At 41.1% G+C, this 10,662-nt stretch overlaps 1 protein-coding gene across 2 annotated transcripts in view; it reads left to right on the plus strand.

Moving 5' to 3' along the window:
• dnah1 (dynein, axonemal, heavy chain 1) overlaps window positions 1–10,602 on the plus strand; it is a 33,038-nt gene extending 22,436 nt beyond the window's left edge. For both annotated transcript variants that reach the window (XM_044223660.1, XM_044223669.1), the window contains exons 61-78: window positions 175–324; window positions 434–594; window positions 988–1,213; window positions 1,410–1,605; window positions 1,770–1,921; window positions 2,046–2,242; window positions 2,357–2,501; window positions 2,792–2,950; window positions 3,764–3,895; window positions 4,029–4,199; window positions 4,383–4,562; window positions 4,917–5,093; window positions 6,181–6,351; window positions 6,652–6,782; window positions 8,279–8,423; window positions 9,105–9,311; window positions 9,571–9,805; window positions 10,246–10,602. In XM_044223660.1, the coding sequence (XP_044079595.1) occupies window positions 175–324; window positions 434–594; window positions 988–1,213; window positions 1,410–1,605; window positions 1,770–1,921; window positions 2,046–2,242; window positions 2,357–2,501; window positions 2,792–2,950; window positions 3,764–3,895; window positions 4,029–4,199; window positions 4,383–4,562; window positions 4,917–5,093; window positions 6,181–6,351; window positions 6,652–6,782; window positions 8,279–8,423; window positions 9,105–9,311; window positions 9,571–9,805; window positions 10,246–10,367 (3,057 nt within the window). In that variant the 3' untranslated portion in view covers window positions 10,368–10,602. The remainder of the gene's footprint in view (window positions 1–174; window positions 325–433; window positions 595–987; window positions 1,214–1,409; window positions 1,606–1,769; window positions 1,922–2,045; window positions 2,243–2,356; window positions 2,502–2,791; window positions 2,951–3,763; window positions 3,896–4,028; window positions 4,200–4,382; window positions 4,563–4,916; window positions 5,094–6,180; window positions 6,352–6,651; window positions 6,783–8,278; window positions 8,424–9,104; window positions 9,312–9,570; window positions 9,806–10,245) is intronic.
• The last annotated feature ends 60 nt before the right edge of the window (window positions 10,603–10,662 follow it).

Raw genomic sequence — 10,662 nt, forward strand, 5'->3', positions numbered from 1 at the left:
AACTAGGTTCAGTACATACACAGGTACCTGCTTTGGCTGTGCGGCAAACAGTGGGTATATTGTAAGGGTTACCTCTTATTCCACATCACCCACAACTCATCTGAAAAGCTTCTCAGTGTCTGGAGTTGTATTTGATCCACTGCTCATTCATACTTGCTTCTTGATGTCACCCAGGAGCGGGACAATGGATTGGAGGTTATGAAGCTAAGTGACCGGGACTTCCTCCGCAGTCTTGAGAATGCCATTCGCTTTGGTAAACCTTGCCTCTTGGAGAATGTAGGAGAGGAGTTAGATCCTGCTCTAGAACCTGTCTTGTTGCAACAGGTGAATACACACACATCTATTACAAACAAAAATCACTTGTACTGTATGGCAGTGTTATGCAAATATCTACCAAACACTTGTCTGCTTAACTCACATTTTTGGCCCTTAGACATTTAAGCAGCAAGGCAGCACAATGCTGAAGCTGGGCGATTCAGTCATCCCATACCATGAAGGCTTTAAGATGTATATCACCACCAAACTGCCTAACCCACACTACTCTCCAGAGGTCTCCACCAACGTCACACTCATTAACTTCACCCTGTCGCCCAGGTAACACGCTGCTGTGTCTCCTTATCTTAGCTAAGAAGGTGGTGAGTAAGACCCAAGTTTCAAGAAAATTTAATTGCAAAACATATATAGTGAACTATTGCTTAAGATGTGATTTAATCAGTTGTTTAACCATCCAAAATACACAAGTGGTGTAATTATTGTAATCCCATAAGTGCAAAGCATGCAATATTAAGTAACATTTAAAAGCAATGATAATGCAAGTTAAGTATAGAGCTAAGGAGTTATGGATTAAAAAAAACTGGTTGTGACTGTGTACCAGATAGAAAACCAGTAATTTTTCAGAATCTATTTAGGGTATGAACTTTATTCTAACAATTATGTCTTAGTCTCACTGTCTGTGTTTGTGTGATTGTGCATTTTGTGTGTTTCCAGTGGTCTAGAGGACCAGTTGCTGGGCCAGGTGGTGGCTGAGGAACGTCCAGACCTGGAGGAGGCTAAGAACCAGCTAATCATCAGCAACGCCAAGATGAAACAGGAGCTAAAAGAAATTGAGGATGAGATCCTATTCCGACTCAGCTCCACAGAGGGAAACCCTGTGGACAACGAGGAGCTCATCCAAGTGTTGGAGGCTTCCAAGATCAAAGCTGGAGAGATCAAGGTCAGACAAAGGAAGAGCTATTATATCTATTATCATATGGCCTAACATGAAGTTCTTAAATAACCATCTTGGAAGTGTTTTTTCTTATATACAACTCCCTCCAGAACCTCATATATGATACTTTGGCGATGTGCCGTCAAACTTATATGCTACTATTGTTAGATTTTCTACTAACGCAAGCTGGTTTAACTGGCAGGCTAAAGTAATGGCGGCGGAGCAGACAGAGCAGGACATTGACGCCACCCGTCTTGAGTATGTGCCGGTGGCTGTGCGCACACAGATCCTCTTCTTCTGTGTATCAGACCTGTCCAATGTTGACCCCATGTACCAGTACTCACTGGAGTGGTTCCTTGGCATCTTCATGGCTGGCATCGCCAACTCTGATAGAGCAGGTAGAAAATTCCACAGTACATTGTATTATGCTCTCTGGTTGCAAGATTATACACAAAATTGTGCCTGTGCAGATGGAAGAATCATTAGAACTGCTTTCTGACATTGAATCCAGATATAAAAAATATTTTTCTGCTTCCACTTTTTCTTGACATATGTCTCACAGACACAGTAGAGAAGAGAATCGCCAACATCAATGAATTTTTCACCTTCAGCCTGTACAGCAATGTGTGCCGCAGCTTGTTTGAGAAGCACAAACTCATGTTTGCTTTCCTCCTGTGCGCTCGCATCATGATGAATGAGAACAAAATTGATATGGTGAGCAACAGGGGAGTTTGCAGTCTCTCCCTCCCCTCTTTAATTTCCTGTAGGAACTCATGCAATACAGAAGTCGAGTTAATCCAAGTACATTTGATGAATCTGCGTTGTCTCTCCGTGGCAGGCTGAGTGGCGCTACCTGCTATCTGGAGGGATGCCTGTCCAAAAGCTGACCAACCCAGCAGCGAGTTGGCTGTCGAAGCGCGCCTGGCAGGACATCCTGGGTCTCAGCACTCTGGACAACTTCAGCAACCTGGCAGAGAGCTTCACCGAACATCTGCAGGGTTTCAAGAGAATTTTTGACAGCAACCAACCTCACAGGCACGCATAGATAACCACTATGTTAACAAATGCATACTTGTTTCCTTCATTTGTACTGATCAGAAGCTGTCAATATCAATATCAAGGTGTGCATGTGTGTATGTTTGCCTTTAGGGAGCCTCTCCCAGGAGAGTGGGACACAGAACTGGACTCATTCCAGAAGCTGTTGGTCCTGCGCTGTCTGAGGGCTGACTCTCTCATTCATGGCCTGCAGGACTTTGTCTCAGCTCAGCTGGGACAGCGCTTCATAGAACCTCAGGTAGAGTCCCTGTCCTCCCTCTTGCCTTAATGATGATGTTAAAACCAATAGGTGTGTCGTGACACAAAGTTATTCTTATATCTGTGACAGTGGCTTAGGAGTGTGGTAATATTAACATGGCAATAGTAATTCAATTTGTTTTGGCTTGGTCTGCAGCATTGCAAACATTGATGAATGTTTAAAGAGTACAGACTTAACTATGCTAACTTCAGCTGAAAATTATTTCTGCTTGTTTGCTCTACAGTATGTAGTTACGCTTGTTACGCTTTGTCTCTCCATCTCTCCCCCAGACGTCAGACCTGTCTGTGGTCTTCAGTGAATCGTCCCTCTCCATTCCCCTCATCTTTGTCCTGTCCCCTGGCACTGACCCTGCTGCTGACCTCTACAAGTTTACTGACGTCATGCAGTTCTCCAAGAAAATGAGTGCCATCTCTCTGGGCCAAGGCCAGGTCAGGGCCTGGGGGATGCCTGGGAATTCTCTCTCTCACTCTCTCTCTTTCTGACTCTGGAGGAAAGCCACTGTAAATCATTTTCTTACAGAACCAGGCCATTCTCATTTGTCTTGTTAAGAATGGCCACCTCTGTGCTAATTGTTTTCTCTATTTCTGACCAGAGGCCAGGCCAATGTACCATACTACTTTGACAGATGCTAGATTCCAGGACACCATAAATGAACTGAAAAAACAATCATATTTATGTCATGTGCAGGTTTGATGATAAATACAGACTCATCATCCACAAAACTGAAGCCTAGTGGCTGGCCAAACATTTCTCCCAGCAACACACTACCCCTGTGGCTGTTCAACAGGTGCCAGCGTGTGTTTTCTCATTGTTGGGTCTCTGTAAATAATATTATAAGGAGTACGGCCTAGACCTGCTCTATAGGAAAAGTGCAATGAGATAACTTCTGTTATGAATTGGCGCTATATAAACAAACTGAATTAAATTTAATTGTTTAACACATTACTTGCAATTATGTGAGTTATAATCCTGGCTCATGCTGGGCTGTTGCATCACCCTGTCCTCAATTTCTGTCTACATTAAACTTAGGGCTCTTAAACCTTCCTGAAAGACAAAATGTCAAACTGGTCTTTGGGGAGATGTGCTGTATCCCACAGTCAAAATATTCCCTATATTACCCTCTCCTTAAATAAGGATCAAACTTCTGGGAAACATGCCTTGTGTTAAGCTTACTGTTTGTGGCACAACTCTTGTTGTTGTCTTCATCTGCCTTTTCTTCTGCTGTTGTCTGTGTGATTCAGGGCCCCTGGGCTGAGATCATGATGCACGCTGCCATGGAAAGAGGTCATTGGGTTTTCTTCCAGAACTGTCACCTGGCGCCCAGCTGGATGCCTGCCCTGGAGAGACTCATTGAGAACATCAACCCAGTAAAGGTCAGAACATGTGCATACATATACTGTACACCATAGTAGTATTGTATGTTAGACAAGCCTTTCATTGACTTTGACAGTGTTAATTACTTCCTTTACTGCCCACGGGCACCACATGTCCCACAACCCAAAACAGGTGCACAAGGACTTCCGTCTGTGGCTCACAAGTCTTCCCAGCAACAGGTTCCCAGTGTCCATTCTCCAAAATGGGTCAAAGATGACCATTGAACCTCCCAGGGGAATCAAGGCCAATCTACAGAAAACCTACCTGAGGCTTACAAATGATTTTATCTCATCTTCCACCAAGGTCTGCCTAGTCTTCACTCACCATCCTGTCTGAGTCTGTTCCTGCTTATTTTATATTTACCTCCTTTACTTACTTTATACTTTTGATTAGAAAACCTGCCTTTTTGGATCAGTTGTGTATTTGAGAACATCTTGTATCTAGTAGTATCTCCAGCTTGTTCCTCTCCTCTCATCTCCTCTCCAGACATCACACTTGAAGTCTTTGCTCCTGTCTCTGTGTCTCTTCCATGGAATTGCTCTGGAGCGAAGGAAGTTTGGCCCGCTGGGCTTTAACATTCCCTACGAGTTCACCGATGGAGACCTGAACATCTGCATCAGCCAACTCAAAATGTTCCTGAATGAGTACCAGGACGTCCCATACAAGGTGGGGGAGAGAAGGCTTCTGTCTATATTCAACTACCTGTTAAGACCACAATAGTTCCAAAGCCACATGATTTGCAATTTACTTTTCTTTCTGTTTTTTTTTATCATCACTCTCATCCTGTCACATTAGTCCTCCTATCTTGACATGAATTACAAGTATGTCCACTGCCCACAGTTTATTGCTATTGTGAAATGTTTCTTATCACTGTGGATATTTGAGGTATAAACGTACAGAAACACAGAAACACAGGCCCTTCAGTAAGAAACATAAGCTTTGGTCTCAGCCAGAGAATGTGTGTGTCTGTTTGAGCATGTTCATCTGTCAGTCTCCCCTTTTTGTCCTCCAAATGTGCAGGTGCTAAAATACACTGCAGGGGAGATTAATTATGGCGGCCGCGTGACAGATGACTGGGACAGACGATGTCTGCTTAGTGTGCTGGAGGATTTCTACTGTCCCGCTGTGCTTATTGATGATTATGTCTACTCTTCGTCTGGAGTCTACCGGCAGATAGACACAAATCTGGATATTAAGGTTAGATAAACGCAGGAGCATTCAAAAGATTGTGATAAGAGTAGTGCATTAGACTTGACCTTTGTCTGCATCAGTTGGTCTACTCCAAAACTGCATATATTTTCTAGGGTTGGGAATTACAAGTTAACTCACTGTACTGTATTCAGTATACATAATGGTGAGTCTTCAACAGGTGATACATTGCAAGACAGTCATCTATGAGACATGACGATATCTTTGTAACTAAACAACATACCACTAAAAGGGGAAGATACTTTCTTTTTAAAGCAGAAAATCATCATGTACAATATTTATTCATTGCATTAAAGGATCAATTCACCAAAACTGGGTGAAAAAAGATTGGGTGAAACAACCCTTTAAGACACAGCAACACTAACACGTGTGCCATCATTCACACATCATTCAAATAAAAATCAGCCATAAAGTGCAAAAGAGTTGAATTGCCAGAGATCAGAACAATTCCAGATTTGAAATGTCTAGCACAAGACTTACTGCAATATTGGAGCCAGTGTATTGATAACATATTGCAAGAGGCCATATGACAGTCAATTATTCCACCCACCCCATATATTGTCACTTAAAACAAAATATGGGAATACCCCTACTCTACTAAGTTTGTGTGACGTTGTTCTCTAACAAGTTCACATTAACAAAAAATGTTTTCTCTGTTCTTGCTTCCTTTCACAAACAAACGTAAGTAGTGAGACTGTATGTATTTGTCATGTTGAAAAAAATATAACTATACATATTTGCAGTTACACAGGTGTAGTCGTTGCACGTTGAGTCGGAACAGCTGCAGATCCTGAAAAATTCAAAATATTTACATTATACATATTTATATTATATTTATTATATATATATTTATATTTTATAATTAAAACTAAAGCCTTGAATGCATAATGACAAGATTGAATTTAACTTAATAAAATGTGCAGGACCACACATTATCTCTTAAATGACTGAAAATGATCTGCTATAGTATGTCACATATAAATCAAAGCACATCAACTTCTGAACTGCTGACCAGCAAGCTGACTGATGACAGTCAAGACGAGTCGACCTGTTGTCATGGCAATTCTGATCCTAGGGTTACTTGGCATACATTCGTGGTTTGCCCATCAATGATACACCTGAGATCTTTGGTCTCCATGACAACGCTAACATCAGCTTTGCCCAGAATGAGACCTTCGCCCTGCTGGGAGCCGTGGTTCGTCTCCAGCCTCGAGCTGCATCTGCTGGGGGCAAAACTCTGGAGGAGGTACAGATATCTATTAATTAGATTTTCTTTTCTCTTATCTTTTTTAGTTGTACTTGCATCATATTATAGTATGTATACTAATTAAATACAGATTGAGGGGTGCAGACAACAGAAAACACCATCATTTTTTTCCATTAACAAGTTTTTAGCCAATCATACTTAACTGAGCAATGTTGAGTAGCCTGTCAGGAATTTGGTTGTGATTTGTGAAGAGTTAGATCCAATACCTTTTCTAAATGCTTCGACTAAGGCTGAGACATGTTATGTTTCATTGGGGATGTGCCTCTTGCTGTGCCATAGATAGTGGAGGTGATAGTGGCGGGCATCGTTAAAAAGATTCCTCAGCCTTTCAGCGTTCAGGAGGTGATGGAAAAGTACCCGGTCCTCTATGAAGAGTCCATGAACACAGTGCTCATCCAGGAGGTCATCAGGTAACATTAGGCTGCACTGAAGATAACATCACAAACCACACTGAAGGTCTCTTTGATAAATAACACACGTCACTCTGCTTTGTTGCTGTACACTCATGATCAGAGCTGAAAATATGTGACAAGAAGGAGAAAAATTCAGATAATAACATTTTATTGTGAAAACGTATTTTTGTTCCAGTAAGTAGTTTGATCACAATTTGTATCAATGTGCAATTGAAAGTAGTTGTTAGTTTTATAATCGTGTGGCTTGTCCTGGGTGTATTACACACTTTTCTTACACCGTATCCCTCATTCTGTCTGTGTTAGCAGTGCTTTGCTACAACACTGTGTATCAGTCATACTGGGATCAGCTCGGATGACTCATATCAGCAAATTAAGCTGTCCTTTATCTTTTACCAGTTATTTTAAAATATTTAAAAAAATACTCATCCAGCAGGAGAACAAATGTCTACAGTTTGGTAATTCTTTGAGATCAGAGGAAGAAACTGCCATCTGTGCTGCAATGAAAAGCATCATAGACAATATTTAGCTCACCATATGCGGCTGGGTCAAGTGGCCAGAATAGATCAGAGATTCTGCCCATTGTAAAAGAAAATTCACTTTTGAGGTAAAAATATAATTAAATTGTAACCAGTAATGTAATATCTCTATTTGAGACCAGTAGCTGAAATTTTTCTTCAAACGTCACAGCCAGTCAAAGCCATAATTATATGATTGTGCTGTAATAATAACAGCTCTTTCATTCGGTTATGTGTGAGCTGCTGTAGCTTGCGATGTCAGCAACTTGTACAAAGTGAGTGTGGGAAGCCAGAAATCTCTGAACCTGAGATTGTATTTGCTGAATCGACAGTCCTATAAGACGCTTGCATATATATAATGTTCCTTTTAATACTGTGGGATAGTAAAAGCTTTTCTAATTTTTTCCTTTAATTGTTGTTGTCCTCACATTATAAACAAGGTCTTTGGTGGCCAGTGGGTTTTTTGTTTTGTTTTGTTTTTTGTGTCTGTGAACGTATTTTGATCAGGTTTTGTGTACAGTTTGTCCATGGGCTAATCAAGGAATTCATTTTACTTTTATGAACTCCATCTGAGAATTTTTGACCATTAGTTACTTAGTAATTTATGTATTATTACTTATTTAGATTTGTAACTAAATCTAAAAGGTATGTTAGCAGTAGGCCTATTAGAAATCAAATTTACATTATAGCAGGCTGTAACAACAGGTTAGCTACAGCTTCTTACATCATTTTTGGCCCTCAGAGTGAATTCTTTAATATTTATTTTACATTTTTACTGCCCTTTATGACTTAAAATTGTTACGTATTTGTCTTTGCACTACTTGATCAAATGAATATACATGAGTGATGCACATGTTCTTGTAATTGTTTAATAGTAGGATAGATGGATGACTATTATCTATGTAGTACTCAGTCAGGTATTGCCAGTTTAAATCATGAGAACTTCAGTAATTGGTCCTTGTATCTTTTGTCTTTCAGATATAACAAGTTGCTGGCGGTCATCTCTCAGAGTCTCAGTGATATTGTGAAGGCTCTGAAGGGTTTAGTGGTGATGTCATCAGAACTGGAGCTTATGGCCAACAGCCTGTTCAACAATGTGGTGCCTGATATGTGGAAAGCCAAGGCAAGACACACACAACACTTATTCTCCTTCTGATTCCCTTGTGGGTCATCAATTTTGAGGAAATTCATTTTTAAACAATTACCTTTTCATATTTTTATACATTTAGCAATTCTGTAGGCTGGGGCACGGCCTTTCTGTGTGGAGTTTGCATGTTCTCCCCGTGTTTGCTTGGGTTTCCTACGGGTGCTTCGGTCCACCATAAAAAAAAACAACAACAAAAAACATGTTTGTTAGGCTAATCAGTGCCCCTTGACCAAGGCACTGGCCTTAGAACTGGAGTTGGTCTCCGGGCGCTGCACAGTGGCTGCCCACTGCTCCTAATACGTGGGTTAAATGCATAGAACGAATTTCACTAGATATTGTATTGTGTATGATTGTGTATGTGACAATAAACTTGGTAAATTTGATCTGATGATGCAGAAAGTCTTGCTACAAAATAAACACAACCCTACATCTGTTAAATGATTTTACAGAATACGGTGTGCCTTGAACTGAACTAATATTATGACATCCATCTGTGTGTGTTATTGTGTGCAGTTGGGGATGAGACATTTGACATTTGAGCGTGAGTTCAGTGTACAGGACATCAGATGAACTTTTGGTGACATTTCAGTCCTGCTCTAATAATTCCAAGCTCTGCTTTCTAAGAATACATAACTCTTTGACTCTCTCCCCCTCCAGGCCTACCCGTCTCTGAAGCCTCTGGCCTCCTGGGTGTCAGACCTGCTTCAGAGGATCAGTTTCCTGCAGAGATGGATCTCTAATGGCATTCCTCCTGTTTTCTGGATTAGCGGCTTCTTTTTCCCCCAGGCTTTTCTTACCGGAACCCTCCAGAATTATGCCCGTCGCTCCGGCACCTCCATCGACACAATTGGATTTGACTTTGAGGTCAGACAGTAAGCTGTATGTCTGATAGTCTGTGTCATTGCCACTGCTTCTGCCGCACCAGCTAATAACATACACATTTATTTGTCAGGTATAGCACTACATATTTACCACTCTGAATTGACTGTGTATGATCAACATACAGTATACCGTATACAGTATATTTTTTGTTGCAATTGCTTATGAAGATTTATTATTAATGGTTTATATTGACTGTCATCCTGGTTCTTCCTCATCTCGTTTGTAATCCCTTCTCCCGCAGGTAATAGTGAAGTCCGTGTCAGCGATAACAGAGAAACCAAACACAGGCTGCTACATCCACGGTCTATTCCTGGAGGGGGCTCGCTGGGATAACAAGGCTGGTCAACTCACAGAGTCCAGGCCTAAGGAGCTTTACACAGAAATGGCTGTCATCCGTCTGATCCCCAAACCCAATCGCAAACCTCCAACCTCTGGGGTCTACATCTGCCCCATCTACAAGACCCTCACACGTGCTGGTTAGTACACACAGTATCCGAGCGTGAATGGATTCATCTATATTACAACTAATATTATTTGTTAGATTAGATAGTGCTTGGCTAACAAGTTGTTTATTTAGATATTTATGAAATAAGTCAAGGAAATCGATTAAATGAAACGTTTGCTCAGTGTATTAACCCTGTTTTTCAGTGAGACAAGGTGTTAGGCTGCTCAATCTGGTGTTTCTGTGTATCTTCTTTTGGTGTTTTTATTACTCACCCAAAATAGACTCCAGTTAGTGTCCTGTTTCACGAAGCGTCTGAAAGTGCAGCTCTGTATTTTCCACCCACAGCACGCAGCCAACACCTTGTGCTGGCACATTAGACTGCTCAGAAACACTTGGTGATGGAACAGCGATGGAAAAATACAAAAATTTTAATTTCTTCATGTCACTGAACTGCTTTGTGTGCTTTTGTAGGGACTTTGTCTACAACCGGTCATTCCACCAACTATGTGATCGCGGTGGAGCTGCCTACAGATCACAGTCAGAGACACTGGATCAAACGGGGAGTTGCCCTCATCTGTGCATTGGACTACTAAATATAGACACACACACACACACACACACACACACACACTTTTCCATATACAGGGAAAAAAACACCTGTCTGGATACTGTATCTTTGTTTTACAGCCCACAACGATGATGATTGCAGTTAGCGGTTGCTTAGGCAGAATCAAACACGGACACTTTCTCTAAGCACATTATGTCACTAAAAATGATTTCATTGAAATTCTCCTTTAGTCCTGGTAATAAACTGTTTTTCACAATGCATATTAGTGTAATATTGTTATGTACGATTACTTACTTTGATAAAAATCACTTGGTTAGAGG

Source organism: Siniperca chuatsi, linkage group LG2 (assembly GCF_020085105.1).
Source record: "Siniperca chuatsi isolate FFG_IHB_CAS linkage group LG2, ASM2008510v1, whole genome shotgun sequence".
Classification (NCBI taxonomy): Eukaryota; Metazoa; Chordata; class Actinopteri; order Centrarchiformes; family Sinipercidae; genus Siniperca; species Siniperca chuatsi.